Source organism: Danio aesculapii, chromosome 15 (genome assembly GCF_903798145.1).
Source record: "Danio aesculapii chromosome 15, fDanAes4.1, whole genome shotgun sequence".
NCBI lineage: Eukaryota > Metazoa > Chordata > Actinopteri > Cypriniformes > Danionidae > Danio > Danio aesculapii.
In genome coordinates this window covers 25,395,637-25,418,642 of record NC_079449.1, presented here as the reverse complement: position 1 = coordinate 25,418,642, position 23,006 = coordinate 25,395,637, and the positions used below count along the sequence as shown (strand labels likewise).

The 23,006-nt window shown below is 37.1% G+C and overlaps 2 protein-coding genes across 2 annotated transcripts in view; one reads left to right on the top strand and one right to left on the bottom strand.

Annotated features, from left to right (window-relative positions):
- The window catches only part of grik4 (glutamate receptor, ionotropic, kainate 4), a 624,478-nt gene extending 615,509 nt beyond the window's left edge, over positions 1 to 8,969 (top strand). The window contains exons 18-21 of the mRNA XM_056473804.1: positions 1,628 to 1,853; positions 2,624 to 2,752; positions 3,489 to 3,607; positions 7,281 to 8,969. Coding sequence (XP_056329779.1) covers positions 1,628 to 1,853; positions 2,624 to 2,752; positions 3,489 to 3,607; positions 7,281 to 7,664 — 858 coding nt within the window. The 3' untranslated portion in view covers positions 7,665 to 8,969. The remainder of the gene's footprint in view (positions 1 to 1,627; positions 1,854 to 2,623; positions 2,753 to 3,488; positions 3,608 to 7,280) is intronic.
- Positions 8,970 to 16,230: 7,261 nt separating this feature from the next.
- On the bottom strand, positions 16,231 to 21,789 carry ccdc153 (coiled-coil domain containing 153). The gene is made up of 6 exons (XM_056474455.1): positions 21,696 to 21,789; positions 21,544 to 21,609; positions 19,589 to 19,708; positions 17,126 to 17,218; positions 16,874 to 17,004; positions 16,231 to 16,499 (listed from the first exon to the last, which is right to left on the bottom strand). The coding sequence occupies exons 1-6, from the start codon at positions 21,763 to 21,765 to the stop codon at positions 16,371 to 16,373; spliced, it is 609 nt and encodes a 202-aa protein (XP_056330430.1). The 5' UTR covers positions 21,766 to 21,789; the 3' UTR covers positions 16,231 to 16,370.
- Positions 21,790 to 23,006: the final 1,217 nt, after the last annotated feature.

Below are 23,006 nucleotides of genomic sequence, written 5' to 3'. Positions count from 1 at the left end.
GTTCTCCAGTCAGAACTCCCACCACCAGATGGACCAGCAGGGTTGCTATTGGAAGAGGTGTTAGTGAGGTCAGCGGGGAGTCAATAGTGACCAATAAACTGTACATCTCAATTTATACTTTGTTGCATGTGTGTGGTAAGTCCAGTGTAATCTTCACAAAGTTTCATACGCTTTACCATACCCTGACAAGCACCTCTCAACAACACAGCATGCAAGATCTGTTATTGGTTGGCTTGCTATCGGTGATGAGTGTGGGTTGAGGGGTGCACATGTTGAGTTACTTGCAGAAGCTCCAAATGGATACTTGTGTGTTTAATATATAATTAAAGTTGTTGAAAGTTTTACGGCTCTCTTGTTCCTTGATTGAATGTGAGTTCGAACTACTTCTGCAGTAGCATTGCATGCTTTTTAGGTGTAAAGACTGGCAAAGAAAATTGACACACTGGAAAGAACAGTGGGCCTGCTAGCATTTCGGACATATAATTGCCAGAATAGCAGAAACAGAACAAAGAAGTATATACACACTCACAAAGGCATCGGATATATGCAAGGTATGTACCATGGGGTAGAGTGATCACTCGATGGAGAAGCATAAATCAGGCTTAAGAAGCTCTGTCCTTCAGATCAGGCATTAAACTGAGGTCCTGTCTCTCTGTGGTCATTAAAAAGCCCATGGCACATCTCGTGAAGTGTAGGGGTATGACCCGATTGTCCAAGCCAAATTCCTTACATCATCCTTTGCATTGGTTCTATCACTGTCTCTCGTCTCTACACCTATAGCTGGTGTGATGTGAGGCACTGGAGCTGTTGTCCAGCAGCTGCCATTGTATCATCCAAGTGGGTGCTGCACATTATTGGTCAACATAGGCTCATTCTGATAACGTAGTCCTATATACATTTCTGGCTACATAATTCGCGACCTCCAGAAGTACGTATGGCTACAATTCGTCTTTAAAACGAATGCTACGGGCCAGTATGACACCGTTCCTTTTTGCGCTTACCAGCTGACCACTTTCGTATGGACGGCGTTTCTCGATGTTACTAGTTTGTCCAGTGGCTTGTGGGGTACATCAGCGGATGCATTGAGATGCAAAAGCGGGGTTCAAGTCTGGCAAAGAATGGTTCCAGAAAGCAGGTAAGACAAAAATAAAAGCCAAAAAATAAAATAAGTAAATAACAGGGTGAGAATCAGGGGACTTTTCTCCTTATGGATTGCTTTTTATAACACTATCGATTGGGTTTAAAGAAGTGGGTGGGCGCTGGTCAATCAGTGCTTTTTAAAACACTATCGGTTGGGTTTACGAAAGGGGGTGGGTGGAGATATTGGTCGGTTGGTCAGTCAGTCAGTTGAAAGTGGCCTCAAGTGAATTTACACAAAAACAGCAGTAGCAAATGTCACGAGCAAAAGAAATTTGAGATCTCAGCGACCTCTGGTGGATTCGTGAAAACAAGGGTAATATTTGGTGCTCTCCAGAAATGTATATAGGGCTACGTTTTCAGAATAAGCCTGGGTTGCTTTTGGTGGTGGTCTGTACCCTGATATGATAGTAAAGCACTTTGGGTGTACAGCAATACATGCTAAATCATTCATTCATTAAAGTGATTGTATCCCCTGTTCTCTGTTCAGAACTCCCGCTACCAGACGTACCAGCGCATGTGGAACTTCATGTACTCCAAGCAGCCCAGTGTGTTTGTGAAGAGCACAGAGGAGGGCATTGCACGAGTACTCAACTCCAATTATGCCTACCTGCTAGAAAGCACCATGAACGAGTACTACCGCCAGCGCAACTGTAACCTCACCCAGATTGGAGGCCTGCTGGACACTAAGGGCTATGGCATTGGCATGCCTCTAGGTGAGAAATGAGTTTTAAAACTCGTATTAAAACACAGTACAGAAAAAAGCATATACATACACTTTACCATGGACCCTCCATTCTTTAACAAAAATCTATAATTTATGAAATGACCTGAGTGACATAATTGGATAAAGACTGAGGACGACAATGTCAATAGCCATCTATGTCACCCTGTGATATCGTTTTGGTTACTATTCACATAACTTACCGGTAAATCAAAAATAAAATCTTTTATGTTTACCTTTTTTTTTTCATTTAGTAGATGCTTTAATCCAAATTGACTCACACACACAACCATGAACACACAGCCGGAGCAGTTGGCAGCCATTGCTCTGGCGCCCGGGGAGCAGTTCGGTGACTTACTCAAGGGACTCACCTTGGCATTAAGAGTGGAAGAGAGTGCTGTTTATTCACTCCCCCACCTACAATCCCTGCCAGTGCTTGAACTCAAACCTGCGGCCTTTGGATCACAAGCCCAAGTCTCTATCCATTGGGCCATGGCTGCCCTAACATCTCTCTAAATCTCAAGCAAATCCTTGCAGAATGCACACCATGTGTAATCACATGGCTAAAATTAAATGAATTCGTTGCTTGAATATAAATTGCATTAAATTGATTTCAACCAATCTATGTCCGACAGATGTTTTAATCATCATGATTAATGGCCAGGTTTACGTTACAATAATCTAAATGAACTGTTAGAGCTATGGGAATCAGCAGAAAAGAAATCGGACTTTTAATCTCTCTATTTGTGATATTTCTTTCAGGCTCTGTCTACAGAGATGAGTTTGATCTGGCTATACTCAGACTCCAGGAGGAAAACCGCCTAGAGATCCTGAAAAGGAAATGGTGGGATGGTGGCAAATGTCCAAAAGAGGAGGATCATCGAGCAAAAGGTGAACCACCTATGACTGAACTGCAGGTTCAAATGGAATCTGATTTTAACGATCTAGGCGCAAAGTGTAAAGTGCATTGCGCAAAAGAATTAAGGGTGTGTCCAAATCCGCGTTTGCAATTTTAGGGACGGAAAAATGCCATTTGTGCCGAGGTGCATGGCCGAACAGGGTTCTGCTTATTCTCTCTTTTTTTCATGTATATGGTATGGTAATAGATATTTGTGTGTTTCTGTATATTAAGCGTTTAAATCTGCATAGGTGCAAAATAAATGCGCTCTGCACTTAACTTTAGACCAGCTTTTCAATGGTCAATGGTGTGGTCTATTTCAATTCCTCAGAATAGCAACGCACCAACAATGCCCCTTAACACCCCTCCTTTATAGTCCACCACACCCATGTGTCCACAAAATGGCACAAATGGATTTGCTATTTAAACAATGTGGCACAAAACTTGAAAATTAGGTTTGCGCTGGTCTGAAAATAGCAACAAATCACACCAAACACGCCTTGCACCTTATTGCACCGGGCATACCTGCCAAATCCGGGAGACAGATGAGGGCTTAGGTTCGAGGGTGAGGTGTCTGAATAACACTGTTGAGATCGGATCCTATACCAAAGTTGGCAGGAATATGGGAATATTGGAGACTCCCTGAAAAATCAGGAGTGTTGGCAGGTATGGCGCCAGGTGTATGATAGGGCCCTTATAATGCTTATGACATTGTCTTTTTTGCTGTAGGTCTGGGCATGGAGAACATTGGTGGGATCTTTGTGGTGTTAGTGTGCGGTTTGCTGGTGGCCATCTTCATGGCAGTGCTGGAGTTTGTGTGGATGCTCCGTCATACGCCAGGAACAGAGGTGAGAGAGGGCTATTATACCTGCCTCTGCTTTCTGTCCTTCTCCCCGCCCTCGCGCCTCCCTCCCTGAACCCCCACACACCCTGTCTTGTCTCGCACCTCAAAACAAACCTATACCTCAATCTCATCTACGCAGACCTTCCACTGTCACAACCCATATGCGCTAAAGGTGCCAGATGCTTTTTTAGCATTTGAATGGAATGAAGTTCCTTCTGTTTTGTCTTTTATTTTTCTCCCTGAAGCAAACTGATGGTTGTGTGTGTCAGACTGCATTGTTTCAAATGATTTTTACTAAATAAACACTTCGGCATGTTTCAGTAGAATCCCAAGACGTGATTTTTTTTTATTTAATTTTATTTGGAAGGTGCAAATGCATGAGTAGTGTTTGTAATGTGACTGTTTGTGACTATCTACCTATAGACTGAGTGTTGTGGGTAAATATTCCAAGAAGAATGCTGTTTGTGTTTGTCTATATGTATGTCTGTGATTGCAAAGAAAGACTGAACTCAATGTAAATTGATAGCAAGTCAAGTGTGTGTGTGTGTGTGTGTGTGTGTGTGTGTGTGTGTGTGCGTGCGCGTGCGTGCGTGCGTGCGTGTGTGTGTGTGTGTGTGTGTGTGTGCGTGCTCATGTAATTTGTTGTATCAACATCACAGACTACTTGTGCCAGTGCAGTTTAGTCTGTTTTTCTTTTTTTGATAGATAAGCTACTTACATTACCCTTAGGGAAATGTTTGTCTGTTTGTTGGTGTGTGTGTATGTGTGTGAGGTGCATTTATGCATGTTAGTGTATTCTCAGTGCTCTGTGTTGGCATGGCTCATGGTCCAAAAGGGAAACATGATCTTCCTGTCTTCTACAGATTTTCAATCATAATATATCACATTGATCCTATGTCAAACCAAAGGCCTATATCATTACAGCTTTCAGAATCATGTCAGTGACTATGTTTACATGGACATCAGTAATCGAATGATTGTTACTTGTTTACATGAGTTGCTTTTTGAATGTTCCTTTTATGATCCTGTTTTATATGTTATAATGAATAGATTGATTAACGTTGCATCATCACACTATCCACATTTCCTCCGGAGTTTCATATTGGGGGTTTCATTTAAAATGTTTAGACTTTAACTGCAGTTTGGCAGTTTCACTTCCATTCATTCCCCCGTGTCAAACTGAGGTTTTGGATGCGAGTATGAATTTGATACAGCACATTAAATGTGAAAAACTGAGCATTTCGTGATGCGGATGTCTGTCCATCCTGTACTGTTTCGGTAGGTGCAGAGAATAGTGTCAAACAGTCATGTGTTTGGAATATTCTGTCACAAAATGCAGTGAAAAGTCCTACATGACGGTAATAGTTTGATTGCGGTATTAACATGTCTGTACTGCACTTCAATAATGTGACTAAAATAGGAAAACTCCACGTGTCTTCATTCAACTTCTGTTTAGTTCAATTATGACTTTAGTCGGATTAAGGTAATCATAAATCACTGTTTACATGGTAGACTCCTAATCAGAGTATTGTCTTAATCCTATTAAAATTTGATTATTGGTGTCCATGTAAACATACTCATTGTTTGTGTGCGGTGCCTTTTTGACTTATTGACGTGGGGAAAAAATATTTCTGTATCCTTAACTTAGCAGGAAATATCACATTATATTAGATTACATCTGAAATATGTGGAACACTCTCATGTGAAACTCATGTGATCAACCAAATATTCCAAAAACATGTTTCATATATATTCTCCATGTTCCACGTATTTCACCTTTGATTTTAACATTAATTGCGCTGGTGAAGCCTGTGTTTAAAATTTGAAGTGAATTGTTTTTCCAATGCTATCTCATGCAGGGGCAGACTTAGTGATTTAAGAGCCCTAAGCAATTCCAGATACTCATTGAAACTCAAAACATTCTCTTTCTGTATAGATATTTTTCCTCTGTAATTGGAATCTTTATTTTCTGAATGTAAAATTAAGTACATTAAATTAACAGCAAAAACACAAAGCAATGTCATTTTTACACTAAATAGTAACCAGGATCGGCTAATCTTTTTCCCATTTTTCATATGAATTGAATAATAGCTGTTTGTGCATCGGCGACCTTCACTGTTCACTGGGAATTTTTATTTTTATTTGAACAGGCCCTTTCTTAAGAAGCTCACAAACGTTTCACTATTCATAGGGGCCCTGAATTTAAAAATAAGTAATAACATTAAATTCCTAATGGTTATACACAGATTTTACAACATATGATAGAAAATTTATAAAAGAGCTATCTGATTAATTTAGGCTTCTTGGCATTGGTCAGGACCCCCTAATTCCCTGGGGCATTAAGTGGCTGCATACCTCGCTTATTAGTTAAGTCTGCCCTTGATCTCATGGCAATTTGCAACTTTTTGATTTAGTGGCTAATTCGCTTTAATTTGTATGATTTTATTCCTAGAATTAAATATCATTTGCTCATCTCCTAAAGAGGGGTAGTGTTAGGAGTGGGGTTTGGAGCCATGCCTTCTTTTAAAAATCGATTTTCACATGTATGACATCATATGAATTAGTATGAATTAGCCACTTTTCTGACAATACATAATATATTTACATTTCCTCAAAATATTGAGCTGATTTTTCTGTAATGATTGACCACTGCCGTGCATTTTTTTCTGCTTTTTCAACATCCCACTCGTGACTACCATGTTTTTAGGATGTGTCAAGTTCAATGTTTACATAGGAAGGACATTCTTACTGATGTTAAAAAAAACACAGAAACCCTCAGGCTTGTCAAAAATAGCCCAAAGCAAGCCCAATGATTGTATCACAACATATGCATAAATTTAAGGTAAATCAAAAAAGGTCTGTTTTCATAATGGCCTCAAAGGCACTCCTCTACAATACTACAAAACTGAGTACGGAGTATAGATAACAGATCTTTCATGTCCCAAACATTTGATTTTACTAATGTGACCCTAACACAAAGACTCACCAAGGAGGAAATGTATTAACTCTTCAATGAAATTATGCTTCTATCTAATGTATTTTTGTTTAAGCAGAATGAGAGCTTCAGCTGAAGTAGATACATAACATTACTCTTAAAATTGATGACACCTCAGGAAATGAAGGCCAACACTACCACAAAGCAACCATTAGGACAAATGAACAATTCAAGATTATGTATTCAACATTCCTTAATCAATTGATTATTTATGCAATACTATCTCAAATTTAATCCAACAGAATTAAGCTGACAAACAACAGCACATGAGTACACTGACAAAAAGCGACAAACTCAAATATGCCGATTATCTTCTGTGAATAGCCATCGAAACATAAAACAAAAGCAATCCCCCAAGGAGTCCAGCTTTGGAACGTAAAAGACACCGCATACAAAGCATGACCCAAACACAGCAGCTCTGCTCACTCGAAACATCTTTTTGAAATGCAAATCTAACAGCACCCATTTTAAAAGTGCACACGTTGAGAATGTAATGAACACACACCGAGATCACCGAGCGCTTCGGGACGTTTCCTCTGATTTCTCCGCAGTGCATCGGGCCAGACAGAGCCCAGTGTTATTTTGATCAATGCTCTGGCTGTGCTTGCTGCCGCCCCCTGTGTGCAGTGTGTCAGTTTAGACCCCCGGCCTCTTTCTCTCTCTTTCTCTCGGTGCCTCACAGCTGTCCGTGTGCGAGGAGATGCTTCGAGAGCTGCAGGGCATCGTGCTGTGCCAGGACAGCCTACAGTTACGGCGCAGGCGTGGAACCAGCGTGTTACGACCGCAACCTCTGCCCATGGACGAGCGGCGGGCGAGGGCGGCAGCGGCGAGTCTCAGCAACGGCAAGCTGTGCACAGGCACGGGCCTGTCCGAACCGCTCTCCCACAGACTGGCGCAGGAGGCCGCCCTGGTGGCGCGAGGCTGCAGTCACATTCGCATCTGCCCGGAGTGCCGGCGCTTTCAGGGCATTCGCGTACGCCCGTCCGGCCCTCCAGGAGCTTCGCCCAGCCACAGCGAGGAAAGTATAGAGTGGGAGAAGGGCACCAACAACAGTGAACATGAATAACCTCTGTGACCTGCTTCGGATAGACGTTAAACGGCAGCTCTGTTGGACCCAGGGATTACAGGAGCGTAGGCTGTCCAGATGCTGTCGGATTTGCTGCTCGAGTCGGCGTCTGGTTTCTGTACACTGTCCTTACAGCCCTCTGCTTTCGGGGGACACAGCAGAGGGGCTTTGTACTATGCAGTATATTTGTCTTACTGTGCTGTTGATTTTATTTTTAAATTATTCCTCTTTTTTTTGTTGTGAAACCACTATATTGCTATTACTCCTTCTCGAGACACCCGTTTTGTTTGGTTTTTCACATGACGGACAGCTGCAGACTCACTATCGCTCAACTTTTTTTTAAAGAGTGCCAAAATACTTTGTATTAATTTTGTGCTGTTGCCGTCCCCTGAAGATGAAGGAGGAGTCCCTATTAAGAGGAACTGAACACAAAAACAGTTTTTATTATAGTCATATTCTATTAAAAATGGTTTCGGGGATGTTTCTGAATGTTTGATGTGCATGTAAGAGGGGTTTTAGATGCTACCGAATGGAGATAAACATAAGAATTATATTTTTTTCCTGGTCGAAGACACTTTCTACACTTTGCTTTTCGGGCTTTTGAGTTTGATTCATATTGTTGCACTCCTCGGGTATGAAAATTGCACATAGTTGTGGAAAAGTGGAAGATTATACTCCCATTTGCTTTAGGAAACTAATTTGGGTTTATACACATTTTCATTCACCCCTATTGTTTTTTATCATTCCAGCAGGACGCTTGAAGGTATCATGTGCGTTTGTTTCTAAAAAAAAAAAAAAAAGTGAAATCTGAGGTGTTTTTGTTCCTGTCAAGGTCTTATTCATCTGTATCAATCAATACATGATGAAATCAACAGGGTCACTCCATCTAGACACATCTATGTGATGAGATATTGGAGATTGTAGACTTATATACATTCAGGTATTTCTTTCTCTTTCATAACATCATAATGTTTGAAGTTTCATGTTTTGGTCTTGAATTCATTCTGTTGTTTTCAAAGAACGAACGCCCTTTTAAAAATGGATTTATTTAGTCGGTTTTATCAACACACCACGGCCGACGCAGAATTTGGATACCAAAATGAAATTATTTTATTAGGCATGATGTTATCCTCGACTTGCAGTGCCAAATTGTAATAACCTGCCTTCACATTTTGGAGAGCCATTAGAGGTTACTTACTACCCATGTTGATTTTTTTCTGTGCATTTCTATTGAACTGAATCCATTTCTACATGATATTTCAATACGGTGTTAGTGCCTGATGAAAATAAATGGCATTGTGTTCAGTTCTGTGAAAGGTTGGCTTTGTTCTTGAAGGTTTTGTCTCTTGGATCTGTTGGCTCTCTCTGTAAACATTTGTTTTTCTAGGTGCACAAATACACCTCCATTCATTTCCTACGGCTGGCTGGAATGGCTGTGCAGTGTTTCAGCTATCTGATGAACAATGGCAAAGCTGTGAGTGCAGGTGGGTTTTTGCTGGTGGATACACAGCTCTGTAGATGACTCTATTGGGGCAACCTCATGATGTGACACATTTACTATATGGGGCATCAGCTGAACATCTGTCTTAGGCGCACAGAGACACTTGGGCTGGTTTAAAGGGTGTCAACAGACATTTGGGAAACAGTTATTTCTTATAGTGACAACTGACTGCTTTCAGTTTGAATCAAGTTTACATTTACAAAATATAGGTAAAACTTTGCCCAAAAAAGCCACTGAAATCCTACATTTACATTCAAACATGACTTACTTAAGTGCCAATGTTGCAACATAGGCTCATTTTGAAAATGTAGCCCTATATACATTTCTGGAGTTCGTGAATTATGTAGCCAGAAGTACGTATAGCTTGCTATTTCATTTTTTAAATGAATGCTATGGGGTGGTATGGCGCCATTCCTTTTCGTGCTTAACAGCTGACAGCTTACCTCCTTATAGACGGCTTTCCGGCTGTTACCAGTTTGTCCAGTTAGCTCACCATGTACATTGATGGACTTGACATGCAGAGAGGAGATGACCACGACGATGGGGTTCGAGTCCGTTGAAGAATGGTTCCAGAAAGCAGGTAAGACAAAAACAAGCCATTAAATAAACAAGTAAATAAAAGGGTGTGAAATTGGTAAAATCAGACAAGAGCTTTTCTTTGTCTGAATTGCTTTTTAAAATAGCACAGATAGTCATTCAGTCAAACAGTCAGTCGACAGTGGCCTCTGGTGGAATTACGAGAGAACAGCAGGTGCGAATTGCACTCGCGAGAAACATTTGAGATTTCAAAAAGCGTACACAGCAGCCTCTCGTGGATTTGCAAAAACAAAAACTGCCAAAAAAACATAGCTCCTGGAACGTATTCGATGATCTTCAGAAATGTATATAGGGGTACGTTTTCAGAATGAGCCTGGGTTGAAATTAATGCTGTATATCATGGTATGTTACAATGGTAACTCTACATTGTGCAAAAACACACAACACTTCATTTCAAGATTTATTTTCAGTCTTATGCAAACAGGTGGAAACTAGAAATCTGCTTCCAAAAGGTTATTTTTAGTTCAGCTTAATGCATCGAATTCTAGCTCTTCCCCATATTAAGGACTATGAACTTTTCATCGGTTTGAAGTGAATTAAACTCCTTTCATTTAATACATGTTCCATTTAGTTGTACAGTGAAAGATGTATAATTGACACTGGATGATATTTCTGAGGTAAATATGTTAAATATTGTTTACAATATGATTTACTGAAGTCATACAGTGGTTGAATCAATGATTATATGAGACGTGACATATTTCAGGATCACTACAACTTAATGTGACTTTCACTTTATCTGCTACATGCAAATGAAGCGAGAGGTTGTAAGTCTCGCCTTCACTAATTTTAATAAGATCAACAGGGAAATATGATAGGATGGTAATTTTGTCATTAGCTATCATTTGATTAGCCTGTTTTGAGTAATTTTGACCACTAATTGTAGAGTATTAACACAAAGCAATGAAACATTTTTAGCAAAAGTAAAATAAAAGCATTTTTAAATGACAATGTTGTTAGAGCTGTTCACATACACACACTTGTTATTATGTAACACTAAACGTAATACTTAAATTAAACTGGTGCATTCATGTCCTCGTAGGACTAGTAATTGTAACCTGTAAACTGAATTTTCTAAGAACAACAACTTTGACTGCCGCTGATTCATTTAGGTGCTAAGTTTAGGCAAATTTATATATTGCCACTGAAAGGCATAATTTTGTGTCTGAGGAGATGAACAGCTCCAAGCAGAAAATCATGAGTTGTCATCTCCTAATTACGGTAATCAAGACAAGTCTTTACAAGTTGGAATTATTAGTTCAGTGAAAATGTGAATGTTTTTAATAGTCAGAATTTCATTAACTCTGATATGGTGTATTCATTCTGCTGGTCAGATAATCTAAAAAAAAATTAAACCAGCGATCATAAAATTAACCTTGTATTAGGTTACTAATAAAACTAAATTCTTCATATGAACACAGCTTTCGTCAATTTAAACATATTTTTAATCATTTTTGTTTCTTTATTTGCAAAACCTGATAGAAAATTGCAAAAAAATAAAATAATCACCTACGTCCCTACATCTTGGATGGTTTGAAAGTGAATTGTCCCTTTAACATGGTGGAATTACCCTCTGAAATATATTTCAAAGGCCTCTTAAGTTTGTGGTTGCATTTTTCTCTGTATATTCATCTGGCTTAATGAGAGTTTTCAAATTCATTTGTTTGAATTAATTTGCCAAAACTAAGGAGTAACAATATGAATTGCTATAAAACTATGTTGGACCTAATCATGAATATTTTCAAACTTATTATCTCTAACATTTGTAGATGTCTAAATGATTGAAATCCATTTAAATGGCAGGGTTCAAAAGTTGTCTAGGGCTATGATTGTTTGATAGTAATGAGTGTGAATTGTTCAGAGACTGAAATGTCATGGCTGAAGACAGGACTTATTAGTGAGACGCGCAAAGCTCACAGCTCAATCAGTCCAGATGCATTCCCGAGGGCCAGGCCTCTATCTCTCTCGCCATACTGCCCTTCTGCAACCCATTTATTTCTTAATTCAGCTCTAACCTGTTTCCACAAGATGAAATTGCATCTCTAGCTTTAATTCCTTCTGGTGTCGCAACTGGTTTCGGTCCAAGTTCAAGAAATTTGACTTTCTGCTGATTTACACTTAATGACATTGGCTTATAATGAAAATTAAACATACTTATAATTATAAAGAATGCATTGTTGTGTTTCTGAAATTCCTAATGTGATTTAAGTACGTGTTATTATCAGTTAGATAATAGCAAGAATTGCCTTTTACAGTTTTTTCAGGTCAAATACCATATAGATTAATATGCAGTGATGCCTCCTTAGCAGTTGTTTCAATGGCCTGGTCTTCTGCAATTTAAATCTTTGTAGTTTTTACAACTAAAGCCGTTTAATGACCCTTGACTGTTCCAAGTTGGAAGAAACATAATGTTGTAAATAATGTAACCACAAAACATTTTACTTCATAAGGCTCCAGTGTATATTGTACAGATTTAAAAGTATTAATTTTGACTGTATATAAGCTGTTCTGAACAATATTCTGAAGATTTTTTTTTAAAATCACCTATGTGCCTACATCTTGGATGGTTTGAAAGTGAACTGTTCCTTTAACATGGTGGAATTACCCTCTGAAGTCCACTTCAAAGGCCTCTTATGTTGAATTGAACGCTCCTAAAGTATTAAAAATTTTCAAGGTTAAAAAGTTCTACTTCAAAAAAAAAAAAAGGGGGGGGGGGGTCATCCATAGGCCTTCTGCTTTTTTTACTGTGTGAATGGCCCATAAATCAATATACAGACCTGAGTTATTACACATATTGTATGTTAATCAGGGGTGATTTATTATGTTTGTATGTAAATAGCAAGTCCTCGGCATACTTAATTTCACAGTTCTACAAATGATTTATCATTAAAAACAGTGTAAGGGGGTTTGGGGGGTTCGAAAGACCCACCCCTCACTGACAAAGGTCCAGAATTTGTCCTATACATGAGCTCATTTGTCCTATTATGACTGCTATGCCATCAAAAATAGTTCAAATAAACCATCGAAGAAGGTTTTAAGACTAAGTGGAATCCCCTGTTGGCTGTGGTGACTTCAGCTAATCAGTTTTGGTCAATGCACACAATTATTTTTCATGACTTCAACATCCATCTGTGCAAGAAAACATACAATCTGATGTAAGTGAAGTCATCTTTCACTGCTGTATTGTTTTTAAATAGAGAAAATATTTTACAAGTAACTTTAATTGTAAATCTTGGACCTTATTCTTGAAATGAAATATGACCAATAAAAGCTGTGAAGCAACAAAAGCCACCCATATTAGAATTAATTTGAATACTATTTTGGCTTTTGTTGTTATCCATAAATTTTCAAATGTACTTTTTTGGTTATGATGACCATCCGACAATCTATTTCAGTGAAAATAGTGCTTAAAATTTCACTAAAATGCAGTATTTAAATCTCATAATGAAATAGTAGCCTTACAGCAAGAAGGTCGCTGGTTCAAGCCTGGCCTGGTCAGTTGGCGTTTCAGTCTGGAGTTTGCATGTTCTCCCTGTGTTTGCCCTTTCACCAGGCTGGTTACGGGCCTGGTGTGTTGAAATAACCCATTGTTCTAAATCTTTTCAAATGCTACAAATCTTTTTCAGCTCACTTGTAGCTGAATTTCTAGCTATCTTGCATTCTTTTTAATGTCCTACAACATTATCAGAGGTAAATAACAGAATCAGTATCTTTGTTTCACAATAAAATAACTGTTAACATCCTTGTGAATGCAGGTAAAGATAATGTCGTGTTCACTTTGCTGTCTTTTGTTCCCAGCGCGGTGCTTGAAAGAGCAGGGCAACCATTTCCACGTTACAGATTTAAGTGAAAATAAAAGTCTTTGTTTGCTTTCGTCTCCTTTCCATTTATTCGCCTGATTGATCAATCTCAGATTGGGAAACATCGATCGCCTGTCTGGCAGATCAGGCTGGCACAGAAAATGTCACTGATGTCTTTCCATGCATGTTAAATTCATGACATAACAAGGCGAGTTATTTAATATTTCAATGCGTTAACTCTGTGTAATCAAGATTTGTGTATTGATATGATGTTTGTAGAGTTTATTTCTGACAGTCGGTCCTCCAGGGGAATCTCACATCCGTAAATCAACAGCTGGCGTCTGTCAGGAGCATTAGAGCATTACTTTTACGATCATGCTAACACGAAAACAACAGGTAAACACATTCTACACATTCTGTAGGGAAAAAAATCAAGCCTTAAAAGGCCTGTTCGGTTATTTTATTAAAGTCGTTTTTGATTTGAGTTCGTTTTAAACACGTAAACGCTGAAGTAAACGGACATTGGGAAAAGCGCCCTAAAATTAGCCAACAGCTACACCTGCTGGTTATGAAATGAACTACACTGTCTAATGTAAACGATTAATATTCAATAATTAAACACTTCTAGGACTAATGCGTGGGTTTTACGCTGCATAAATATTACCATTTGAATGATGAATTGTTTACATTCATTCAGCTTGCTGTGAGAAAGCCCAAACACAATGTAATACTTGCTTCCTCAGATTATTACATATCCCATGTGGTAAAATGGTTCTTGTTTCACAATTTACAAAGGAAACAGTATTCACTCTTTTGCGGAATAAATCAACAGAAAAGGATGTCATGAGTGTTTATTGTTAAGCTAATCACATGATTTTATTTTTTCCTCTAAGTTCCTCTGACCTTTTTTGAGAAATAGGACAATGTATGCAAAGCTGTTTTTAGCGTTCACATCAACATTTAGACCTCATTGAAGATAATATGTTCTAATGGTTTTGAAAAAGTCACTTACATTTACCAAGGATGCATTTCTACACTCAAAAAATGCTATTTATAATATATATAAATGTAAAATTATTTTAAATTGAGCTGAATATTAATTTATGAGTGGAAACAACACAATTCTTGAGATATTTTTGGACAACTTAATTGTTTTATGTTCAATACACTTAAACTTGTTAAGTGAATCACTTTCTGTTGGGACAACATGAATGAATTGTGTGGAACACAAGTTTTCATCCCGAGTTTTCATTACTAATATAATTTATTTGATCAACAATATAAAAATATAGAACTTTTCTATGTATAATGTAATGTTGTATTATCTTTTTTCTGTGTATTATGTAATACTGTATATTTCAGCAGTCATTACTCCAGGCTTCAGTGCCACACGATCAATTATTATTGATGTTCAATCATTAAAAGTATTCTTATAGTTTGCAAGTTTGAGCCCCGGCTAAGTCAGTTAGCATTTCAGTGTGGAGTTTGCATGTTCTCCCCATGTTCTGGGTGCTCCGGTTTCCCTCATAAGTCCAAAGGCATGTGCGATAGGTTAATTGAATAGGCTAAATTGTCTGTCATGTATGTGTGTATGTCCTGGTCCTCCTGGTTGGGGGTTGAGCGTTGGGCTAATGACCCACCTTGTAAAAAATTAGATGTTGCCAAACACCAATATAAAATCGATATAAAACGGCCCTTATAAGTTATGTTACAGGTGAAAACATTTAGTTTTCTGCTTCATATTTTTGTGAAAAAATAAATATTAATCAATTAAATATTTTGTAACATTTTAAATGTCACTTTTGATCAACTTAAGTCTGTGGTGAATAAAATACTTTTTTCAATGGTACTGTATTGCAGTTTACACACTGTTATAAAGCAGAACCACTTTTTTTTAACACTGATGATAATGAAGTTTTTTTTTTTTTAAATCAGTATATAAATCAAACCAGTATAAATCATAAGTAATGCAAGATCATGTTACAGTACTTTGAAGATTAGATAAATTATGCTGAAAAACTTACTTTTAAACAAAGGAATAATTGAATTTTTTTTTATCAATATTTCAAAAAAGTGTTATGATATTTTTGATCCAATTAATGCAGCCTTGGTAAGCAGAACAGACTTCTTTCAAAATGTTTTTTTAAATCTTCCAAAGATTTGACTGGTAATCTATAAATAAACCTAAATCATTGTCTTGCTATCGACTGCTAATAACTTTATCAAACTTTAGTCAGTATTGTAATCAAACAGACTGCTCATTACATATTTTGATTACTTTTAGATTACTTTTGGTTACTTTTTAAGCTTAGTTTATGTCTGAATATTTTGGTTAAATATTACTATTTGAATATTAAATATTTGAGGTAAATATTTCTAGTAGTATAATTAAACCTCATTTTCTTGCTACTGATTACAAATTATTTTATGAAACTGTAGTCAGTATTGTAATCTGCTAAATTACTAAATATATATTTTGATTACTTTTAGATATCTTTTAAGATTACTTTGTCTCAGGAGGGTAATTTTTTTGTATCAAATTCAGTCAATCCGACTGACAAAGAAATGAAATCCCTGCATTACAAAAAAATTTTGTAAAAGTTTTGCAGATTTTTAAAAATGTTTGTCCAAATATTCAATAACTAACAAAGACTTTAAAAGCAGTGCTTAGTTGAGTAATCTAATTATAGAATACAGACTCATTTACAAGTCTCCAGAGCCCAATATACATGCCATTGCTTAGCTGTCAAAGGTCATACGTCTTGCTACTGCTTCTTTTCTGTTCTCAGTGCTCATCTGAAGGTGTCCTTATATGTGAAGTGGATTTATCCCAAATTCTCGGAGCATGTCCTTGACGTCCTGATGAATGACGGTGCTCTGTTCTTCCCACTGCATCCGCGTGTCTGCCAGGTGAGAGAGCAAACTGTCCAGACAGCCCTGCACCGGGCCAACAGACACCAATTAATAAAATCGCACTCAATATAAGATGAAAAGTAGCTTATTAAATGGGGCATATCTCGCCATCTGGCTCACACATTTAGAGGTGCAGATGGTCTCTACTATTCTAAAATACTAAATGCTGAAATGGATAACCTTGCGAATGGCAATTAGATCTGTTAACACTTTAATTAACCGTCAGTTCAATTTGTTTTACTATACCATTAATTACACCTCATTTGGTTGAGGTAGATTACTCTGTCACAACTTTGAAATGTCACCAGGCCGATTTTACGCTATGTAACGGTAATAAAATTTGTCATCCATTCAAGCATCTAATGTATGCATTTTGGACGCTTATTATAATTACTTACGTGCAGTATTTTCTCACACTCTCGCTCCATACTGTTCAGTTTGCTCTGGAGGTCAGAAATGATGGCGTCTTTTTCTGCTTCTGTGTTTTCTCGCAGCTCTTTTTCCGATTTTAATTCAACCTGACACTCAGCTAATCAAACAGAGGCCTTGTTTGTCATCAGTATGTCAATGGAGAGCATGTGTTTGGTTACAGCACACACTGCCTATCATGATAAGCACAAGAATTTGAATGTGTTAATGAATGGACTCACCGAGCTGCTTCTCAAGCAAGTCCACACTCGCTTCTAGCCTGTCCGCTTTAGATTGCAGGTCTGTTTCCATGGACTTATATTGACGGTTGAGATCTGGTTTCAAAGGTTGAGTAAAATACAGTGTTACAATTAACAATACAATATTCTTCTTCTTCTCCTTCTTCTTTTTTTAACAAAACAATATACATGCATTAACATACAGTGTCATTCAAATGCTTGGATTAGGATAAGATTTTAACATCATGTTATTGTATACAGCTCTGAAAACATTTAAAGAGGTGGTCCACTACGATATCATATTTTAAACTTTAGTTGATGTGTAATGTAGCTGTGTGAACATAAACAACATCTCTGAATGTAATACGCTCAAAGTTCAATGCAAAGGGAGACTTTGGCTTTTACAGAGTTAGCTTAGGAAGGCCTACAACGAACAAAGTTTGGGGACTACAAAAAAATACATCCAGGTTAATGCGATCACAAATCCTTTACATATATTCACCATGCACACACACCCCGAGCAGCGAAGGGGCATGGCCAGAGGTGCTTTAATGTTATAGCAGAGAAAGCTAAAATGCCGTCCAAGCGCTGCTATTTCCACAGAGCTTCTTCTGTATCTGTATTTGGGATTCCAGAGAACATAACACAAAGAGAGAAGTGCTTACAGTTGAATGTTAATTATGTTCCTGACAATTATTTTGAAAAAAAAAGGTTCATATAGCTAGCATTTGACAAAGGACAGCTTCCAGAATCTCTTCCAGTTCAGTGCTGGATTCGGCTAAAAAACTCCTTAAAGAAGGAGCAGCTCCAACCATAATAGAAAAAAGCTGTGGATTGTGAGCCACAAGTATTTTTAATTTGTTAAAATTAATCTATTACATGCACAGTTTCTAGCGTTAACAGTATGTTGTAGCAAGGGCGTAAACAAGGATGTAAGCTACAGGAAATGCTGTTTGGCACCACTAACAATTTAGCTGCAAATTCATATTTATCCATAAAAAACGCAGTAAACACCCACAATCTTCAGCAGCACTTCCAGCCTCAACCCATCACTGGAAAACACATACACTACGGACAATTTAGCCTACCCAATTCACCTGTACCACATGTTTTTGGACTGTGGGGGAAACCGGAGCACCCGGAGGAAACCCACGCAAACGCAGGGAGAACATGCAAACTCCACATAGAAACGTCAACTGACCCAGCCGAGGCTCGAACCAGCGACCTTCTTGCTGTGAGGCAACAGCACTACCTACTGCGCCTGCAAAATATTACTGTTTCGTTATTTTTTGTGATTAAATAAATGAAGATTTGGCGAACAAGAGACCTTTTGTAGCATGTCTCCTACACTTTATATTCGAGAGCGAGGCACTTCCTGTTGGTGGAAGTCCCACCAAAAATGACAAAAAAGGAATCAAGTTGTCCTACAAATAAACTTTATCTGTAAGCTTTACTGAATGCGTTGCATATTTTTCTTAATGTTCTACTTTTAGACAATTGGAGAATAATGTAATGCTTGGTATTTTAATGTGAAATAGTATATAACAGTTCTTTTCAATCCACCACATTATTTTTCTCCTGATTATTTCCTTTATTTTTATTTTGCTGTAACAATATGAAAAATGACAGCGTATGCCATGCATTTGTGGTCAGCTCTCTCAATTTAATTTAGGATATATCTCATGAATAATTCACTGGAATACACTAAGAAGCTCTCATTTTTCAGACGGATGCTTTAAAATATAATATAGGAGTCTACCCTTATCTGCAGAAACGTTAATTAAGATGAAATATGTCTACTTGGAAAAATAAAGTAAATAAATAAGCATTCTGATTCTGATTCTGATTCTTCAACGTGTTGATTTCTAGAGCAAGGATTTTTTTTAATTGTTGGGCTGTGGAAAAATTGGGAAAAAATGTAATAAATGTAAAATAAAGACTTAGATAAACAATCAAACCTTTTAAGGTAAAGAATATAATAGTATACAGAAAACAAACTAATTTTAATTAAATATTCAATTTTTTTATAATTATTATTAAATCATTTGATTAAAAAAATTATATAAATATATAAAATAAAAATCATTAGTTGTAAAAATTTGATAACAATAAGGACATTAATGTGCAAATAAGTGAATCAATACAGTAGCCTACTAAAATGAATTTAAAAAACATTAAATACATTAATATATATTTTTAATGGAATAAATTAAATCTAAACTGAGTCAAGAAATGACATAGATGTCCTACATTAGGGCTCCCTCGCATAAGGATGATCAGATTTGGGGGCCCATGATATCTAATAAATGAAAAACTCCTAAGCTAGGCTGTAACTGTACTCTCATTTTCACCAAGGCAAGCATTTCCGAAGTACAACATAAATCATATTATGAAGTGCACATTGTTTCGTCCAGGTGTACTCTATCAGTAAATCTGGAATAAAGCAAATACTGTATTTATACAGACCTGCAGTGATGTCCTGCATGTCTGATCGTTCCTGACTGAGCAGCTGCTCCAGATCTCTTACTTGACTCTTCAGCTCATCTCTCACTGCTGTGGCCTGACGCGCCACACCACTCCTCAGTGCTGACAACAAACAGGGATAGTTCCGCCAAAAATGAAAAATTGCTCACTATTTAATCACCCACAAGTGGTTCCAAACATTTATACGTTCTTTCTTCTGTTGTACACAGAAGATATTTTGAAAAAAGATGAAAACCTGTAACCATTAACCTGTGTTAGAGGTAATGCATTACAAGTAATGTTTGTTACACTATGTAATAATATCACTTTTCTCAGTAATGAGTCAAGTAACGCATTACTTTAAAAAATTAAGTAATAATGTTTGAGTTTCTTTTAAAAAAAATGTAATTCGAGTTACTTTTTATTTTAATTAGTTCGCTTTTAAAAAAGAAATTGCTGAATTAAAATTTTTGTAGTCATGAATCAGGCACTCAATGAGAGAATAAGTTTATTATTTTGAACGCATCAAAGAAATTGAAAAGGGGATTGTCTCAATGAACAGTGATTTTACATGACTAATAAGATGAAAAGTACAAAAAGAAGCAAGCACATTGCTTTAAACTTTTAATAATCTGTATGACACAGCTCTGGGGTCAGGAAGTTCTCAGAAGGTAACATTATCCTAAATTATTGTTTAAATTATTTTATTTTTTTAAAGATTTTTTCTTTATTGTTTGTGTTTTTTTAAAGGAAAATTAAGGTGTAGGTTATACCAGCCTGATCTCATGAGGAAAGTTTAAAGTATTTTACGTTTTGTCCGTTTAGTGGCTAATTCGTACAAATTCGTAGGAGTTTAGTCTTATGAAAATCTATGACTTAAAAAGGAGGCGTGGCATCAAACCCCACCCCTAAACCCAACCATCATCGGGGGATAAGCAAATCGTACTAAATTGTATGAATGAGATCCTAGGAATTCATAGGAATTAGCCACTAAATCAAAAAGTTACGATTTGCCATAAGATTATAGTTATACAGTGCATTGTTAATAGCAGAGCTTCTATTTAAAACAATAATAATAATTAAAAAACCCTGCCAGTTCTGAAAGAGCCTCAAGCCTTGGCAAAGGTCATGAAAAAAGAAACACGAAAGTAATACAAAAGTAATGTAACATTACTTACCATGAAAAGCATCTAAGTACAGCAACTAGTTACGTTTTGGGGGAGTAACTCAATATTGTAATGCATTACTTTTAAAAGTAACTTTCCCTAACACTGCCATAAGGGGTGGACTTAACCAATAAGCGAGGTAGAGCCCCGGGAAATTAGGGGGCCCCAGCAAATGCCAAGAATTGCCTAAATTAATCATATAGGTCATTTATAAATGTTCTATCATATGTTGTAAAATCTCTCAATAACCGTTAAGATTTCAGCGTTATTACTTCCTTTCAAAACCGGGGGCCCCCATGAATAGTGGAAAGTTCCTTAAGTACTGCACATGCAAATATTAAAATATAATATATATAATATATAAATATGGCTAATTAACTGTACAAAGTAAGTTTGTGTGCTTGATTTTTTGTTTGTGAATTTTTATTTGTAAAGGTTGGCCTAAAATATATTTTTAACATGCAGTTTATTATATATCTATAGAGAAGAGAATGTTTCGAGTTTCAATGCTTGGGCCCCATACCTGGAATTGCCAAATCACTAAGTCCGCCCCTGACTGCCATTGACAACCAAAGTAGGAATTATAAGTCAGTAGTTACAGGTTTCTAGCTTTCTTTACAATATCTTCTTTTTAGTTTAACATAATAAAAATGATAAAAGGCTGAAACAACTAAAGGGCGAGTAACTGATTACAGAATTTTCTTTATGGGTGAACGATGTCTTTAAAGTGTTTTATTTCAATATAACGTAATAAACAGATAACAGTCAAATAAATAATTATTTTTGCCTTACCAAGGTGTTCCTTTAAAACAGACACGTCTAAGACACTTCTCCTGTACTTCTCTGTAAGTCCATCATCTAAATAAGGGCGAAATCAGAAACATGTCAGTCAAATAACAACTGCTAGTTTGTGTTAATAAACTGTTATATTATAACAAAAGCACCCTTTTCTGGTGTGCTCTTTTTAGTTTTTTCTTTTTTGCTGCCTCCTTTTCCTTTCTTCTTTGGTGGCATGGTGTAAAAATCCTACTAGTTCTGCATCTTTCGGACGGAGGGAAAAGTTAATTGTAATGTGTACACAGAACCGCCTGGCAGCACGTAGGCGTGGTCAGAAAAAGATGTTAGCCAATTACCTTTCCCGAATGCTGATTACAGTTGTTCTACGTAACCACATTACACCACGTTACAGGCTGGTTGCCTTGGAGTGTGTGTAGTCGTTAAACCGTGCTGTGTGTGTAGTTTTATGGACAATAAAGTCTTCCTGTGCGGTTCTGAATAGCTTGAATTGTTTAGTGACAATCTCATTTCTAGAATGAAATTGTGTAATTTAATAAACTGAAATGATACGAGATGAACAAATGAGCATCCCTGAATAAAAATAAAACGCTTCATTTCACAATTTGTTGACTGTTTAAACAAAAAATGCATAATTCATCTCGTTAGACCACATCGGGGCAACTACTTAGCTCATGAATATTAACTACGCCATGCTTTCATTGCTTGGTAACCGTCCTACTGCTCCTATTTCGTCTCTAATCAATATTAACAAGCCACGCCTTTCACCATAGTAGGATTCGTACATTCGCATGAGGAGCAAGAAAGGAGGCGGAGACAATGCGAGACATGAAAGAGGGCGAGGTTTTACAGGCGGAACAGGAAGAGCAATCACACGAGCATGGGAGGGGGTGAAAGGCGGCGTTATCCCTAATTTGTCTGTTTGTGTTATTTCAACGAGATATAATTTCACGATACAGCATGTATTTTCATAAGAAGAAGGTGATTGTGAGGAAACACGTTTTTCATTTACCGTTCCTTACCAGGTTTTGCTGGCAAGTGCTCTTGTCTTGCTCAGACCGAACTTCCCGTTGCAAAAGTAATGATGGGAAGTTCATTTCATTTACACGAATCGGTTCTTCAGAACAACGCCTCACAAAGAACCGATTCCACTCTACAATTTTTGAACATCACTACGACGTTGTGTGTGTATATATATATATATATATATATATATATATATATATATATATATATATATATATATATATAAATACCAATAATAAGTAAAATCAAAGTATTAAAAATTGATAAATACGATTATAACATATTACTAAAGAAAAATATCATTAGAATGAATTAATAAATGAGAACATTGGCTAAGGCGATGCGGTGGTGCAGTAGGTAGTGCTGTCACCTCACAGCAAGAAGGTCGCTGGTTCGAGCCTCGGCTGGGTCAGTTGGCATTACTGTGTGGAGTT